This window comes from Simochromis diagramma, unplaced genomic scaffold, assembly GCF_900408965.1.
Source record: "Simochromis diagramma unplaced genomic scaffold, fSimDia1.1 OVJJ01000483.1, whole genome shotgun sequence".
In the NCBI taxonomy this organism is placed as follows: Eukaryota; Metazoa; Chordata; class Actinopteri; order Cichliformes; family Cichlidae; genus Simochromis; species Simochromis diagramma.
The window spans coordinates 5,908,049-5,925,948 of NW_024386835.1; the positions used below are offsets into that span (position 1 = coordinate 5,908,049).

Here is a 17,900-nt window from a genome sequence, read left to right on the forward strand (position 1 = left end):
ATTTAGAGAAAAGGGCCTAAACATTTAGAGGCTCTGCATGGTGGAGCGGTGGAAGCACGAGGAAAGAGAGTTGTGAGCAGTTGCAGAGCCGTTTGGGAAAGGAGCGTTTCTTTCGCAAGACCGTGGGTTTCCTTAAATAGGCAGTGTGGCTGGTCACCACAGAGGCCTGACTGCAAAAGAAACACCTTGAATGATGTCATTAAGGCAACGTCTGTTTTGTGGTCGCCTACCCATCCTGTCCATGAACAATGCTTGCTATGAAGACTAGTCTGACAACCCCTTTTCCTCACTTTTTGTCGGTTTCTATCAGGTTGTTGTCAGAGAAATATATTTTGTCTGTGTGTAACATCTTATTGTTTCTTGTTTGGTGTTACATAATGCATTATATTTTTATGCTTTTTCGATTAATGTGGGTTTAACATTTCAAAGTTTTAAAGGATTGTTTGTCCTTTCAGTGTTGTTGCAATGAAAATAAAGTTCTGTGATACAATCAGGTTGGCTAATATAAAAGTAACAGCAGACAAAATATTAAGCACAACCAAACTTAAAATGAAGTAGAATAGCTCCATAAATTACAAAACAGCTCAAACAAAATAGTTCAATAATCTATAAATTACACAAAATTAAAGGGCTCAGAAAACCAAAGTAAATTAAAGTAATAATCAAAATAAAATACAATAGAATGGGGAATATAATACAAAAAGGGGCTTAGTAGGGTAGTGCTACCAAGTGTTACTAAAATAACAATATTCTGCATTTACATGTATTATCTACTTTGGGGAATTTATCAACATCACGTAATCTACTTTCATTTGTTTTTGTAATCTTTTCATTTTTAATCTGTGTATATAAGGTATTAATTTCTGTATTTAGGATAAAAATTACAGACTGATCATCGTAAAGCTTGAAGATATGAATGATTTCAGGCAGAGTGAGGCAGTTTAATGAATCTCAGTGCAGGTCCATCGATGTCCTCTGCTGGACCAGTCTAGTCATGATCTCTGAAATGTTAAAAAGCCACGTATGAATTGTGTTGATTCACATTGTACATTTATGAAGATGTCAATAACAAACATTAAAGTGAATTAATTAATTGTAGTTTATCTTAAAATATAACTTTTGAAACAGTCATCTGTCCTTTTTCTTAGCTGCTTATCGGTAGAGGGTTGGAAACTATCCCCAGCATATGCTTAAAAATATGTATATCTATCTATCTATATATATATAAACATATTACCGGCATAATCTTTTCAATCCTGTACTTTTCAGGTCCTTAACTTCAGGAAAGTAGCAGTTATGTGAACCTTAAGAGAAGTATTTAGGCTACATAGCTTTAGACCTTTTCCTGCAACTGCTCAGATGATTTATTATCACTAACTATATAAACGTAACATTTCATAATGGATTCGGGTCAAAATTTGTACAGTTTCCAAGGCTTTGACACTTTGTGAGACTGATTTTAGAGTTTTTGTCAATCAATATCTAAAATCAACGTTTGCCATTAAGCAGAAAGATAACAAAAGACTATTTACAGATTCCATCCCTTTGATAAATTACTGTACATACAATAAATGTTCATTTATTATTACACTGACAACTGAAATCCCCAGTGAATACATCCAACGCTGATGCCTTTGTTTACTATTCAAAATTGGAGGCGGGTCATGTTTTCTTTTCCAGCTTTCTTATTGGCTGTTTGTTGGCTTGGGGTCGTGCATGCGCAGGCGCACTTGTGCAGGAAGAAGGATGGATGGATGGCTTGTCAATCTAAAAGGCAACACGAAGGGTAAGCTACTGCCTTTAAAACCTTACTTCTAAAGAAGTGAGAAGGAATGAAGCCTCTGTAATACACGTAGCTGTCAAAGAAGATGTCAAACAGCCAGTGGAGCAGAGTTATTTAGTGAGTTTGTAAAACTGTTTTGTGCTGTGAAACTGAGACACATCGCTTCACAGGATAAGTCCTAAAGATGGTTCAGCGCTAAATTCCCGGTCAAGTTAAGTGAAGGTGGGTGAAGTACTTCACAGTAAGGCTAAGAGTACGTGTAAGGTCCTTTTATTTTTAGCGCGTTTGAAGTGTGAGGAAACGTGTTTTCTCAATAGTTTGAGTGGCTATTGGCTGGACTGTACCAGACACCTTTGCGGAAGTTGTTTGACTTAGGGGTGTACCTCCATCTAACTAAATATATACACAAGTCAGTAATACAAACTCAGAAAGAGCGTCTTTAAAATCGTTTGTTGGTTTACAAAAGTAACTCGCGGTCGAAAGCATTCAACTATTTGCGTAATATGTTAATGTTCCCCGTGGGTGACTGATTTGAGCGAATCTCGGATGGTGCTAATATTATGCAATCATAAAATCTGACGTAATGGATCTTTCACAGCATTTTTTTATGCAACGCTGAATAGAAAAGATGACACGTGTGTTAGGCTAATGTGCAACAGGGTGAGGCAACTTCGATGTCTGCGCCTTAGAGGTAGCAAAGGTCAGTAAAAGCAAAAGAAAGAACAAACTGATGGAAAACTGATGAAATCATTTGTGAACGGCTGTGGTTTTGCAAGTATGAGAAACAAACTAAGACATTAAACTAACCATGGGGTTTTATGAACTGATGACAGTTTCTGTGAATGGAATCAATGGGCGTGATGATAGATGACATTTACTTTAAGGTAAGTTATTCCTCAGTAATTAGGCATTAACGACAGTGATTCTTTGAAATATACAGTCTTTCACTTAAGGGATGAGTATAGGAAGCTTACGAATGAATAAGAAGCACTGTGAATTGCAGATCAGGTATTTGACCCATGTATAGCACCTTTAACCTTTTTCCTCACTATGTGATGGCAGTTTCAGTTTTGAGATATTAACTTGTACAAAACCTACCCTCCAGAATACAAAATGTGCAAAGATGGGCGTAGCACATATTAGAACACATTCGCATACGGTGGAGAGTCATCTTTTTTCCCTTAGGCCTACCTCTTTCCCTCCATAGGGAGAACAGGCAGTGTTTTCCATTCAGATTTGCAAGTCGTTTGCTTGAGTTCTTCCAAAGTGAGCTAGGATTGTGAAGGGCTTTCCAGTGCTGTCAGAGCATGGCTGCTGGAGAGTCCCCTCATCTCTGATGGGCCAGAGAGCTGTGGTCATTCCCAGAAACTGTGTGGCCGAGCAGTTCACGCGCGTGAGCCGTTTTATGCCACGCGTCTGTGAATAGCCTGTCCGACCCTTTTAGAAAGTGCTGGTCTGGCTGTCATGTGCACAGCTAGTGGGGAAGTATGAATTCAGTGTGTGTGTTTTAGTGTGCGCTTGTGAAAATTGTATTAGATAGAGGAAGCAATAGTGTGAGTGAATATACTAGGACTCTCTCACAGATTGCCATATTTTTGCTTTCAGCTTCAGAACTGAGAGGACTTGATTGCTGTCATCGCTGATGATTAGTGGTAGAAGCGGAGGTTCTGATTCCACTTAGCTAGTTCTAATCGACTGTTCACACTTTTGTAGCTGCACAGTTAAGATAATGTAGCCTGACAAATGTGGGGCGGTTAGCGACCTCAAGAGAAAGGCGAGCACTCTGGGGGATCATAGCTGACAGGTTGCTCAGGTGGACATGGAGGTAAAGTGTCTTGACAAAGTTTCTTAGTTTCTGCTGTTGGAAAAGTGATTCTTGCGGTGCCGTATGGCAGACAGGAGATCCGGGAAACACAGCCTGGTGTTGAGGGGCCGTCTGCATCCTTCTCTGTGGGTAAGACATGAGATTAGCATAATGTGAAATTTAGATGGGTAATAGACAGGTGCAGCGGTTTGCTACATGATAAATGGGTGTTTGTTATTTTTTCGCTTCTTAGTGTTAAAATCATAGAAAAAGTCTGTTTGGGGGATTTTTGATAATATTATGGATGGATCCTCACACATCTCGACCATTTCTGTTACTTTAAGTTAACATTAAAAGCATCACAAGCTGTACAGAGCTGTATTAACTTAGATAACTCTAGGCATTTTCTTTAGTTTTTTTCCCCAAGTTGCTACTTTTGCCCTTTGTTTTATTACGTTATTACTTTGCCACAGGATCAAATACGGCACTTCAGGGATTACCTATTAAAACGAGGGGGAAAAGACATCAACAGGCTTTGATGTCTTTCTTTGAAGATGCACTGTATTAACATCACTAGGGCTTGTAAGACCAATTCAGGTAGAAGTCCTGTTTACAGATCCCACAGAAGCCAATTTCCCAAAACAGTGATGTTGATGGAGGCAGAAACGAAGTCAGAGCTGTTTAAGTAGATCTTGACAAAGTTTGGATTCCTTTCCAGTTGTTTTCAAACATGTTAGAACCTGTTGCAGAGAAAATCACGTATAATGGGTTTTTACTTGTGACCATCATGACTACACATAGAAATGACTCCAGTAGTTCCCTTTTGTTACCGTGATATTTGCTTACAGTCATGATAAAAAGAAAGTAAACCCTCTTTCAGTTCTAAGGTTTGGGAAATATATAAGTCTTTATTGGGGCTTAAAATGAGGTAAATACATCCTCAGATAAACAACAACAAAACATAAAATATAACACAGTGTCATTATTTATTCAGCAGTGCAGAAGCAGTGTGTGTAAAGCTACGTATGCACCATGATTCAGTAGCTTACTGAACCCTGTTTAGTACCAGTGACTTGAAGTAATCATTTTCTGTTTGACTTTATCAGTTTCTCACATCATTGTGAAAAGGTTTTGGCCCTCTCCTCTTTACAGCAATAATTTCGCTCTCCTAAGCATCAGGTTGAGTTCTGTGCTTTGACTGCACCATTGATTCTTTTCATTTTGTTGTCGATTTCTTGGTGAGCTCGGGCTCATTTGACATGGGAATATATTGGTACACAGAGGAGTTCATGGTCATCCAAATCCAAGTGTCCAAATCCTGTTTGCAAGGAAAGCCCAAAATCAGTTGACAGTTGGTGTCAGGGTGTCTGTGGTGATATGCCATGTTTGGTTTTCACCAAACATGGTGCTGTGCATTATAGGCAAACATCTCCACTTTGGTCTAATCTGTCCAAAGGACATTGTTCCAGAAGCTTTGTCACTTGTTCAGATACAACTTTGCAAACATAATTTGTGCTGCCATGTTTGTTTTTGCCTAGAAGAGGCTTTCTTCTTGCAACCCTTCCAAACAACTCATACTTGTTTAGTCTTTTTCTAACTGTACTGTCATGAATCTTAATATTTAACATGCTAACAGAGCCCTGCAGAGTCTGAATGATCGGGGACCATTCTTAATTTCGTTGTTCTCGTGACAATGACAATAAAGATTCTGATTCTGATTGATTCTGATTCAGAGTCTGAAGTGAAAGTGGCGAAAATGAAAATGAAGCTATTGTTTTTTGTTTTTTTTTAGTTTCTCTGATCATTGCATGATCTGACCTTTGGGGGAATTTCCTTGGATGCCCGCTTCTGGCAAGACTGGCAACTCTCTTTGTTTTCCACTTGTGAATAATCTTTCTCACTGAAGAATGATGGAATAGGAATTGTTTGGAAGTGTTCTTTTAACCCATCCCAGACGGTCGCTTCTCTAAAATCAGTCTTTGCTCCTTGGCATTTCTTGGCAAACTTTACCCAGTTAATTACGACAGTTAACTTACATTTAACTACGTGTTTTTTATCAGCTAGCAATGTAACATATGTGCATGTGGATGATATATTACAGGTTGAATATGAATTTTATCTTTGTCATTTAATTATTTTAATGCCTATAGGATGTATGACTGTACTGGCTTTTGCCTGCTATACTTGCTGCTGAAAATGTTAAACAAAACAAGAATTAAGGGTCAAAGTGCAGACCACAGACAATTCAAATTGCAGAGTCGACACTTTTTTATTTATTTTTTTGGTGTGGTGTGACACATGGTCTCCCTGGTTCTCACTTCTTCCTTTTTGTTTTTTCCTTTTTGTTAGTCCCAAACCATGAATATTGTGAACCAGCTAGCAGAGACGGTGTTTGTGACGGTAAAGGAGCTGTACCGCGGCCTCAACCCCGCCACCCTCACAGGAGGGATTGACGTCGTCGTAGTGCGACAGCCCGATGGGTCTTTCCAGTGTTCCCCATTTCACGTCCGCTTCGGCAAGCTCGGCGTGCTGCGCTCCAAGGAGAAAATTGTTAGTGTTTTGGAATATTTATGTCATTTCAATTTCAGCATGATTGACTTCCTGTTGTCCCTGTGATGAGCCCGTTGTTTACTGTGACTATAGGTGGACATTGAGATAAATGGAGAATCTGTGGATCTGCACATGAAGCTGGGTGACAATGGAGAAGCTTTTTTTGTGGAGGAAAATGAAAATATGGAGGTGACCGCCAAATTATGTTTTTTTTAAATGTTTGCTGTCTTTTATATTCATTTTAAGTTTATTCGATTACTTATTTATTTCTGTCTCAGGTGCCAGCCCATCTGTGCACCTCGCCAATACCTCTTGAGGTCCTAGATGAAATGGAGGAGACCACTGAGGGCTTCTCCTTAACCGGGTCCTGTTCCCGCAAGAAGAAACGGCGGCGGAAACGCATGCGCTCCGAATCTCACCTCAAAGAAGAGGTCAGCTCCTCATCGGATGAGAGAGAAAGTGATCATGCTCAACAAAACTGTACTCCTTCAGAGGAGCTTGCCACAAAATTGCAACTCAGGTAAGTCATCAGAAAAAAATAAAATAAAATATGGTATATCTTTCAGAAGAATTTACTCTTTAAGATGCCTTTTTTTGTAAATATAAATTTGAGTCTGTTAGAACTTATGGTTATGGTTTATAAAGGTTAATCCTTGAGATGCTTTTGGAAAAGAGACTTCTCCAACTTCAGCTTCGTATTAGCTTAAATGTTAATTTACTGTTTGAGGCAAAATCACTGTTGAACACTTCTCTTCTCTATGAATTCATTCTGCATCTGGTAGTTTCTATTTTGTCTCTTGAAACAGGTTAAAAAATGCAATTATTCTTTGTGTAGCAAGTTTCTAATCGTGGGCATGCTCGAAGGAGGTTTTATTGTTGCTTGACATTAGCATGTTTTGTTAAACCTGATATGGAATTTAAACGTGTCATCCATCTTTAAACATTGTGTGCAGGACCAAACCTGCCAGAACAAAATAATGAGCACAAAGCAGCTGGAAACTCCATAGAGCTGCGATGATGAATTTCAGTAGAACTGTCAATGCAAGCGGCCCGAGGGAGTAATGTAGCCCAATATTTGTCTAAAACAACAGTCTAGTGGAGCTGTAATGATGGTTTAAGATGAAACAGTATTTTATGTTAAGTGTGTGTGTGTGTGTGTGTGTGTGTGTGTGTGTGTGTGTGTGTGTGTGTGTGTGTGTGTGTTTTCAAGTAAATCGGTGTACTATTCATTGTCTGAGGAGGCAAATGAGCATCCTGGGGCCACCCAGACCAGAGAGACTCATCCACATTCAGATGGAGAGCAGTCACCTTCAGAAAAGTGAGACAAGTCTATTAACTGACTAATCATATTCATTTGTTTGCATCAGTGGCTTGTTATATCATCACTTTTTTCTGTCTCTGCAATTATGATCCTTCTCCTCTGTCTTTGTACTTTGCTGCAGTGTGTTCTTCAGTCGCTCGTCTTCTCCTAAGAGCGACTCTGAACTCATGGTTAAAACTCAAGAGTCAGCTGGTCCTCAGATGCAGTGGAACTGGGGAGGCTTTCCCACGGTAGGGCAACATATGCTTACACATGCAAAAGTGTAGTATCTTCTGCGTACCTGTGTTGGCATTACTGACTGCCTGTGTCATATTTCTTATCCTGCTCTCCCTCTCGTAGCTGTGTCAACCAGAGAAGACGGCTGTGGATTCACAGGGTGGTTCTTCTTCCGACAATTTTCATTTCCGCGCCATTAAAAGACAAGACTCCTTTGACATGAGCTACGATCCTGTGATTAGCTGTGGGACTGTGGGCAGCGTCACTGTGGTGAAACCGCAACCTCTGACTCACATGCTCGATTTAGACGGACGCAACAAGCAAACCATTGCTTTATCCAAAGAAAACACTCACATTTCCATGTCTGCCTCCAGTGACGTCTTCAAGTCTTGTGCCTTATCGATGGATATGCCTCATGCTTCTGAGGCTGCAATGGAACAGGAGCCCAACAGAGACTTGTCTTCTAATTCAGTCAGTAAATGCACCGATTCCCTTACTAACAAAGGTAGCACACTGACTGTTGTTAGCCCAGTTAGCCCTGAAAATGAAAGTAGCGTGGTCAAAGCGGCCACACCAAGCAATGCACAAAAACAACTCATTAAAGACCACACGGACCTAGAAACAAGTCCAAGTAATCCAAAATCCTCTAATGCACAACATCAGGGAGCGTTACCTGACCAAAGTGAGCAGAGTTACAGCAGTAGCCCTCCTGTGAATGAGGGTGACAGTGGAATCGATCCTTTCTCTGAGGGAGGGGAAGAGAACAGTGAACCCAGAGGGAGTGAGGGGTCAGCAGGAGGTTCTCCAAGAACTGAAGCGACAGATACTGGGGTCAGCCTGCCCGCTGCAGAGGCATCAGCAGCATCTTCTAAAGCAGAGCAACAGGATAAGATAAAAGGTGAAGCATTTCTTTAAGCATTCCTGCTGTTTTAGGTATTACTCCATCCTCATTTTGTACTCAGTCTACAGTGTATCAGTGTTAATGTATCAACTGGTCACAGGTAAACGTAATCACCACCTAGGACCAACAGATATTTACCTGGATGATCTGACCACACTGGACCCGGAGGTGGCCGCACTTTATTTCCCCAAAAGGTGAGATGTCACATTAAGGTTACTTAGTTATTTTAACTGAGCTCGCTGTTCTAATCTTCATCATTGAAAATGATAAACTAATGTTTGAAATTGAAAGAACATACAATCATCCAGCAGTTGTGCTCGAGTATTGATTAGGTGTAGTTAAATTACCTAAAATCCCTGTGTTTCCTGAAGTGAGGGAGAGGGAGCGTTTCAGAACGGGGCAGAGCAGGGCTCCCGTTCAGGAAGCCAGTCGCCTCAGTCAGTGGGCAGTGGGGCAATGGACAGTGGCACCGAGTATCTGTCAGATAACACCTCCTACAACATGGACGTCAGCATGTCCCTTTGCGGACGAGAAGGCAACACCAGCAAGATCACTAAAGGTGAGTGTGGTTAAACTGCTGCTGATGCCTGCAGAGTGTCTGCCGCTGAAGTTAAAGTATTTCCTGCATTCCTCCTTACTTCAGAAAAGTTTATGGAGCACCTTGTGACATATCAGGATTTTGCCAAGAATCCAGGAATCATTGAGGATCCAAGTCTTGTCATCTGCATAAACTCCAAGTATGATTCTAAAAAGTATATAATAATGTATTTCTAAAGTCACCACTATGTTATTACTCCAACAGGTTTATATCCATGACTCTTCATCAGCTGTTTTTCTTTCTTTTCCTCACAGCTATTACAACTGGGCAGTGGCTGCTCCAATGGTTTTGTCAATGATGTCCTTTCAGAAAAACCTACCAAAGGTATTTTATTGTATTAAAACTAAACCACAAAAATGTTACTACCTAAAGAAGCTTCCTTTATATTCTGGTACAATTTTTATATTTTATTTATAAAAAGATAATCACAACAGGGGGAATATATTTGTTGTCTTTTTTTTCCATAGAGTACAATAGAGCGACTGGTGAAAGACAAGATGCCCAAAAAATCTGGACGCTGGTGGTTTTCCTGGAGAAGGAGAGACATGGACAGCAGCCAGGTAGATGCTCAGGAACTCATCACAGTCATTATTTATTAGGTTTTGACAGTGTACCCAGAAGAAAACACACTGGACCTGCAGAAATTAAACATAATATCTTGTGAGGACGCAGCCTTTTCAGCCAACATCAACTCGGATAAAATGATGCCAATGTTGGTTGGTTTGTTTTGTTTTTCCCAGCAGAAAAACTCAAAGGAGGAGCGGGAGGAGCCACTGGCAAGTGTTTCTTCCACAGTAAAGTAAGACACCTTTAATTACAGTAACTATCATTGTTGCAAAAATATCTTCCAGAGTTGTCTTTGTTGTGCTAGGCATAAAAAAATGTTTTTGTCTTCTGTGGCCTTCTCTTTCTAGTATCGGATTTTATTCTCAAGTCACAAATTTTAAAAGAACTATCTATAAACTGTAGCAACAAGACGAGTGCTTTTTCTTTGTGTTGTTAAATGTTAAATGTGGCTGACAGCTATCCAAAGCTTCAGTACATGTTCTCTAGTTTTTAACATTTTTATAGACTCAAAGCAGTCAAAGGGTCGTTGTCTGTAAAACAGCCTCCAACTCTTCGCAAACAGTCCATTGCCAAACAAATTAGACACAACATTTTAATATTGTTTCTTCAGGGCGACATTGGATGATGTGGACAGTGATGAGGCAGCGGGCCTTGGGCGAACAGCTGTCATTTCTTCCAGTCTTTCAACAGAAACCCTCAACACGGCTCAGTCTATCAGCCAGATGTACCGCAAATCATTACGTCTGACGTCTAAACAAATAGTAGGAGATAAATTTGCACAAATGTTCATGCACCTCGATAAATTCTTATGTATCACAATCAGTTTATGTTAGGATGTATTTAACTGTCCTCCCAGGAGCATTTAAACCTGCATGAAGGAGCTAACAAGGTGGTGTTCAGTGTGACCACACAATACCAGGGCACCTGTCGCTGTGAGGCTGCTATCTACCTGTGGAACTGGGACGATCGTGTGATCATATCTGACATAGACGGCACCATCACCAAGTAAGAACAGACACGATTTCATGCAAAATTATAGTGTCCTAGATTAACAAACAGCTATGGGCACAAATTAATATACACTATTCCCCAGAAAGATTTACAGCAGACTCCCTCTGTCTGTTTTTCTTTTTTAATCAGCCTCATTCTTTTGCATTTTGAGTCTTCTCTTTTGGTCTCCTGCAGGTCTGACGCTCTCGGTCATATCCTACCTCAGTTTGGAAAAGACTGGACGCACAAAGGCATCGCCAAACTCTATCACAAAATACACGAGTATGTTAAATTGAACGATATTTAATATCGTACCTGTAGTTTAAACATTACAGAAACATACAAAAATAATTTTGGAGATTACCAATAAGGTTAATATAGGGCAGCTGTGACATGAACCTTACATTGCCTTGTAGTCTAATATATTTTTAAGCACTGTAGATAAATTGTTCCCACATTCAAGTAAAAATTTATATCACTGTCGCTTTCTTTGCAGAAATGGCTACAAGTTCCTGTATTGTTCAGCACGAGCTATAGGTATGGCTGCTATTACCAAAGACTATCTGCAGTGGGTCAATGACAAAGGTACCGTCCTGCCCAAGGGCCCCGTACTGCTGGCTCCCAGCAGCCTTTTTTCAGCACTGCACAGGTACCACATATTCGTACTGAACTGTTAAACAGAAAAGAGATGTAGTATGAAGCTGTTTAAAAATGAAAATAAAATTGTATTTTAATGTACTGCTGACCCCTAGTGGCCAAATTGCCAATGCTCAGCTATTGCCAAAGACAAAAAATGTATGAAAGGGACAATCAGTTGAACAGATGTGTATTTTAACTGTAAACCATGTGTGCAGAGAGGTGATTGAGAAGAAACCGGAGGTCTTTAAAGTCGCCTGCCTCGGTGACATCAGGGACTTGTTCAGCCCACACAGACAGCCTTTCTACGCAGCTTTCGGCAACAGGACTAATGTAAGCAATGCTACGGGGCTGCTTTTAGCACAGCTGTGCATCGAACCATCAAGTGTATTTGAAGTTTTCCATTTATTTTAAGTTTCCCAGGTATTAAGCTGTTTGTCTGGCAGTTATTTTAACCCCTGGCACAAGACTGTGTTTATATATCATTGCGACACATGTAGAGTTAAATTTTGAGAAATATAGTAATAAAGTGTTGCTTGTGGAAATGAATAAAACATCGGATAATGATTTATAATTATTGATTTGTGCTCCAATGGCACAGTTTGGCGCACATAAATGCTGCAGAGGTTAAGAGAAGATTAACCTTAAACTCCTGTCTGTTGCTGCCTGGACTTTTACAGGATGCATATGCCTATAAGCAGGTTGGAGTGCCTGAAACCAGGATATTTACCGTCAACCCAAAAGGAGAGCTCATCCAGGAGAAGACTAAAGGCAACAAGTCTTCGTAAGTATGCAGGAGACAAGTGATGGGAAATTACATTGCTGAAAAGCAATACTGTTTTCTTTTTAAAAGGGAAACAAAATGTGTAGATATAGGACACTTTACACATGTTTTATTAGACCATACAAATCATGCAATAGTTAAAAAGCATAGTTTATGCTCTTTAGGGGATGAGGAGCTTAAACTAAAAAGAACAAGGCTAAAAAATACAAAAAACACAGGCTAAAAAGTAAATAAAACCAAACATCTGTGTATAGCAGTGATCTGGGTTTGTTATTATAACCCATCTGTGGATTGATGTCCAGTGGTTAAAGATCCTTTGACATTTCTTAAATTATTTTTCAATTTTTTTGCTCTTTCGGTGTGATAGCTTTCTCAGTACATACTCTCTTCTTCCATGGACTGCTTAAGAACTAGAGTTATGATGCATCTGATGATATTTCTCTGGCTTATGACAAGGAGTACACATCTGATTTTACATTACAGCTGATTTTAAGCACTCTTGTTTAAAAAAAAAAAAAAAAAGAAAAGAAAAGAAATATCAACAATTCAAGATGTTATATATTTTTTAAACCTATAATTGAAGTTTAAATGACTAACACGATAATTCTCCATGCAGGAGCACAGCTTTCAGAACATGCCTGTAATCTTTAATGTGGACATTTTTTTTAGACCCCTCACCTTCCATATATAAATATTAATGGTGTTCTCATTTGTGTTTTTATAATCCTTCATGTTTTGCAGGTACAGCCACCTCAGTGAGTTGGTGGAGCATTTCTTCCCTTTGCTTTCTGCTGAGGGCAGAACATCCTCTGTTCTTGACTGTCCTGACTACAGTAGTTTTTCCTATTGGAAGGAGCCTCTACCAGAGCTGGACCTGGATGCACTACTGTAGACACGCAGTGCCAAACCCGCACACAAAACATACACAAGCTAAGGCAAGCACATATATTCCCAGGTTTTTCCCGACTTGAGTGACTGTTGCCTTTGTCAACTGGAGTGCCTGTGTATGAGCCACTGAATAAACTGAAACATAAAGAGACCGCTCTCTCTTCTTCTGCTGCACTCAAAGGCGGAGCCCAATCAATCCACTGCTGACTGTGTCTGTTATATTTTGCTGTTTGTGTATTATACTACAATCAATATGCCACAACAGGAAAACATATGCCTTGAACTGTTTTGAACTTGTTGTTACTGTGTACCAGTGTTACAGCAGCACCAAAATATAATATTTAGATATTGGCCCAACAACTCAGACATCAGCTATGAACCTGTACAGATATAAAACTGAACTTTATTAGATGTGTGATGCCTAAATCCTCCAAAACATTAAATTAAATGTGTTGTCCTTTATTCTAAGAAGATTGTAGAGAATTTATGACTGTGTGCTGCTGAAAATGTCTTATGGATTTGAGTGTTTGGGTGTAGATTGCAGCTACATGTGCTGAGAAACCAAATATATATTCAACACATGTTTAAAATGCTTTACTTTAGAGGTGGTTTCCATTCATTTGGATGTAACTCGTGAGGTATTGCCTGATCTGCAGTGACTGTTAATGGAGTGTTTTTAAGTTAAAGTTGACACGGGTGAATGCAAACCCCCTTGAATGGAAAGCTGTAATAGAATACTACCACTGTGTCAAGTCGAAATATAAAGTAAGCAAGCAGATTACAGTTTGTACACTACATGAGTGAGAGTGCCTCAGACCTACAGCGAATTACATTTCAGTTGAGCAGGCAGCTGTTCCACTTTGTGATGACACTGTTGTGTTTATTTTTTTTGTATTTTCTTGCACATCTTTTGTGCTCAAACTGTGTGGCAATGCATTGAAGCTGAGGATACGGCTGTTACTGTTTAGACCAAGTATGCAGAAATACGCATGTCGTCATTTGTTTTTAATGATATGCTTGACTTCAGTTTAAAAGATTAATTATTGCAAGAGTGAGGTTAAATTGCCAGGTGGGATTTTTTTTTAAATGTGCATTAACATCTGTAATACAATAAAATGCAATACAAAGTAATCGAATAAAGAGCTAACAAATTCCATTGGTAGCTGCAGTTTTATTAGCTCCACGTGGGTAGGTGACGGCGTCAGTGTTTGCTGAAGGCTACGAGGGTTACAGCGGACCTCTGCGCAGGGCGTTTTGTTGACGCACCTGACGCGGAAGAAGCAACACAAAAAATTACGGTTCCTTCAGGTAAGTCTTTAAAGGTGGATGGTATGTTTTAAAATAATAATAATAATAATAATTAAATGTTTCTAAAGAAGTGCTTACGCTTTACACGATGCCCCAGAAATTTGGGGCTTGAGAGGCTTTTGAAGAGTAATCGTGCAATGTGCGATTTAATAAGAAAACAAAGCCGAATTAAGTGAGCTCATCTTTTGTTCCCACCCTAGCAGGAAAACGTTCATCGTACATGTGAAGGAAAGTGACCTTTGGATTCCGCTTGTGTGCGTCCTGTTCTCAGGAAAGCGAAACTTAACCAACAGGTTAACAGTCTTCTTACCAGTTACTCGTAGATCTTTCCGTTTCCCCTTTTATGGCCATGACTGCAAGTTTTCATTTACAGCAGGTATCATGTGAAAGACATCCTGTGACGATGCTGACATATGGTCTTATTTTGTTTTCAATGCACTACAACTCTTCAGTTGTTGTGCTTAGTCACTGGTGTAACTTCCGGATTTTACTACTGCAATAAAATATGTGAGACACGGGGAACAATGTAGACGTTACCAGTTATGGGAAAATATCTAATTATCATTTTTTATTGTAATGCATTTCAGAAAACTAAAAAAAACCAACAAAAAAAAAAACCGTGGTTTGTCCGTCTGTGTTTCCATAATGTGTTTGCTGTTTTCAGCTTATCAACCCTATCTAGAAAAGAAGTCGATATCGCTCAAATACATTATGCATCCAATCCCCAGACCATGAAAATTAAACCAGATTAAACCTTTTGGAAGCCGAGAAAATAAATATTTGTTATTAGATAATGACAAAAACGTAGCCGGGATAGAAGTAACAGAGCTGCAAATCAATGTTACGGTTGCACATATATTTTTCTGATAGTGATTCTAACTGTAAATCTATCATTACTGTCATGGTCATGGCCAAAGTTCTGTAAATTACGTCTACCCACATCAGCAAGTCCTCACTGGTGTCCTTTCCCCTGTGTTTTGTTGTAATAGTTGTTTTTCTCCTCTGCCAGGTGAAATACACTTCATTTCAATGCTCAAACAAAACAAACAAATGTAAAACTTGGTTGGTTTGCAGTTTGGTCATTAAGAAGACAGAAGCTAAAGAGCTTGGTATTTAATCACTGTCAGCATTTTTTTTCTTTCTACTGTGTTTGCATTAGGTCTGGACCAAACCAGTTTAGTAACATACTGCTGTAATACACGCACAAAGTGTCATGGCAATGTCTTGCTGACATCAGCACGCCTCCTTTCTGGCAGCATATATTGTTCCGAATCATCTGTAATGCCAATCATCATTAATGGTGCCTTCAGAGATATGCAGTGCTACTCCAGAATCTCTTATAATAATGTATTTTTCTTTCCCATTGTTGTTTTAACTTGCATATGTAAAATCAATACTTTTACATAGTAAAAAGTATTGAAAATTGATCTGTGATTCATACATGTAGTCATATATGCATTCATTCATAATAATTAGTGTAGAATGTAAGCCCTTTTTGATAATCAGTGCAAACCTTAGCAAACAATTACATTAATTGTGTATTGTGAATTACTTACCATTGCAAATGTTTACCCCAGGTTGTCTTTTTTTTTCAGCACCTGTCATCATGTCTGAGAGTGAGAATGAAGAGGCTTTGGCTTTGGAGCTTACATGTCCCATTTGCCTGCAACTATTCTCTGACCCAGTTTCTCTTCCTTGCGGTCATTTCTACTGCTTTGCCTGTCTTGAGACCATGGCAGAAGGCCTTGACCATCACAACTGCCCCGAGTGTCATTCTGAGTACCAGGGATCCGATGCCCTCGTGAAGAACTTCAAAATGCGTAGTATTGTAGAAACCTACAAAGCCACTGCTGGGAAAGTCCTCCCCCCTGGAAACCCTGCTGATGGCAGCTATGTAACAGTCGAGAGCGATCATAGCTCTATGACAGAGGAATCTGAAGCCAAATATCACCAAGTGCAAGAAAAAGCTGGAGAGCTCCAAGAGGAGAGCGAAGAATGCAAAGCAAAGGATGGGTTTCGAATTGGGTCTGGATCCACAGAGCATCCCTTTTCAATGGATCAGGAAAAAGGTGGTGGCAGAGGCAAAATGGAACTGGATGAACCAAAGTTTAAACTGGCGTCGCAAGTGACTGAGCTGAACGTCAAGTTAGAGATGGCAGAGGGTATCCTTAAGAAAGAAAAGGAGTTGGAGTTAGAGGTGACCACTGCTAGTGGTCGGCTGAGAGAGAAAGCATCCGGCCTGTTAGAGAAGATAAAGGAGCTGTCGCAGAACTACATCGAGGGAGTGACACAGATGATTGAAGAACAGTTAGGTCTACCTGAGGCCATCATATGCTCTCGGGTCAGTCAGGCCTCTGAGCTGACCGAGCAGCTGAGGCAGGCTTTGCAAACAGCTGAATCCCTTTTGAAAGAAGACGATGGGGCAACATTTAGTGAAGAGCTCCAACGTTTGCAACCACAAATTGCAGATTTGATTTCAAAACAAGTGGGAGAAGAGGAAGAGCTTGTTAAGGTAAAAGTCAACCTTGCACAGGCTTGTCCCAAGGTGGAAGACATGAATGCTGAGCTGAGGGAAAGACTCGGAGAGATTCAGCGCTCTCTTCGAAACACCCTCAACCCTTCTGAGATCACCTTTGATCCAGAAACAGTCCACCCTAACCTTGTTCTCTCAGAGGACTTGAAAACGGCCACATTTAGTGCTGCCAAACAGAACTACCCGTCCTCTCCTAAGAGGTTCGCCAGCTTCTTCCAGGTCCTCAGCAACCAAAGCTTCTCTGAAGGTGATCATTGCTGGGAGGTGGAGCTGGAGGGGTCACCTTGGATCATTGGCGTGTGCTACAGTGGGAAACTAGAACGCAGCGGGGTGCCATCTGCTCTGGAAAGCAGTCGAAGCTCTTGGTGTCTGATGTGGTTCAACAACCTTCTGACTGCCTTCGAGCAAAGTCACAGTGTGCCTTTGAAGAGGACCACAGTGTCACGCAGACTTGAGATCAAGCTGAGCTTCAAGACCCACAGGCTGAGCTTCTACAATGTTAGCCCTACCAGTGGAAAGACTCACATTTATACATTTAAAGCTAACTTAACTGAACCAGTGCACCTGGCCTACAGGATGATGTCAGGTCACCCAAAAGGCCGTGTCACAATTTATTCATAATTGTAACCACAATTTAACTAACTGTCCATAGAAAAAAATGGTAAATAATTTAAATTAAGACTTGTACAATAAAACAGTTTTGCCTTGTACTAGAGGCTTTACATAATGACGGAGGGATGCTTCTCAATTTGGCATCAACATAAAGTTGTTAATATGAGTGAAATACTTGCAGAATGACTGAAAGACTAGCGCAGACATGCAGAGTTCAGAGGGGAATGTGGATAAATATATTTTTTATTACTCCAGCATAATGCACTCCTAATATAATGTAAACAAGGAAGAACACTTTAAAATAAAGATGTACTTTTAAAGATGTTTTTCTACTTTAACTGATAAATAAACTCCTTACAAAATCCCCAGGGCCTCTGTTTCATAATATATTATCATTATATAATTAGTC

General features: G+C 39.9%; 2 protein-coding genes across 6 annotated transcripts; both read left to right on the forward strand.

The window, feature by feature from the left end:
* The first annotated feature begins 1,663 nt into the window (after positions 1-1,663).
* LOC120731785 (phosphatidate phosphatase LPIN2-like) lies at positions 1,664-14,194 on the forward strand. 5 transcript variants are annotated; one of them, XM_040029030.1, is made up of 20 exons: positions 1,664-1,786; positions 5,937-6,137; positions 6,231-6,326; positions 6,416-6,657; positions 7,348-7,455; positions 7,580-7,688; positions 7,798-8,572; positions 8,676-8,769; positions 8,947-9,134; positions 9,219-9,327; positions 9,428-9,497; positions 9,641-9,733; positions 9,914-9,972; positions 10,351-10,501; positions 10,597-10,745; positions 10,926-11,012; positions 11,227-11,379; positions 11,585-11,699; positions 12,047-12,150; positions 12,892-14,194. In XM_040029030.1, the coding sequence occupies exons 2-20, from the start codon at positions 5,946-5,948 to the stop codon at positions 13,040-13,042; spliced, it is 3,045 nt and encodes a 1,014-aa protein (XP_039884964.1). In that variant the 5' UTR covers positions 1,664-1,786; positions 5,937-5,945; the 3' UTR covers positions 13,043-14,194. The 5 variants fall into 5 exon arrangements, with proteins under 5 accessions (XP_039884964.1, XP_039884963.1, XP_039884965.1 ...); XM_040029029.1 differs by lacking the exon at positions 1,664-1,786 and adding an exon at positions 1,793-2,005; XM_040029031.1 differs by lacking the exon at positions 1,664-1,786 and adding an exon at positions 1,793-1,900.
* Positions 14,195-14,225: 31 nt separating this feature from the next.
* trim107 (tripartite motif containing 107) lies at positions 14,226-17,856 on the forward strand. The gene is made up of 2 exons (XM_040029038.1): positions 14,226-14,346; positions 15,942-17,856. The coding sequence occupies exon 2, from the start codon at positions 15,953-15,955 to the stop codon at positions 17,498-17,500; it is 1,548 nt and encodes a 515-aa protein (XP_039884972.1). The 5' UTR covers positions 14,226-14,346; positions 15,942-15,952; the 3' UTR covers positions 17,501-17,856.
* Positions 17,857-17,900: the final 44 nt, after the last annotated feature.

What these genes read in the sequence shown, in the direction of transcription:
- LOC120731785 (XM_040029030.1), top strand. Translation starts at nt 5,946, where the DNA reads ATGAATATTGTGAACCAGCTAGCAGAGACGGTGTTTGTGACGGTAAAG. An exon ending in AGTGTTTCTTCCACAGTAAA is followed by an intron (nt 9,973 to 10,350) that starts GTAAGACACCTT and finishes TTGTTTCTTCAG; the next exon opens with GGCGACATTGGATGATGTGG. An exon ending in CTTTTTTCAGCACTGCACAG is followed by an intron (nt 11,380 to 11,584) that starts GTACCACATATT and finishes CCATGTGTGCAG; the next exon opens with AGAGGTGATTGAGAAGAAAC.
- trim107 (XM_040029038.1), top strand. Translation starts at nt 15,953, where the DNA reads ATGTCTGAGAGTGAGAATGAAGAGGCTTTGGCTTTGGAGCTTACATGT.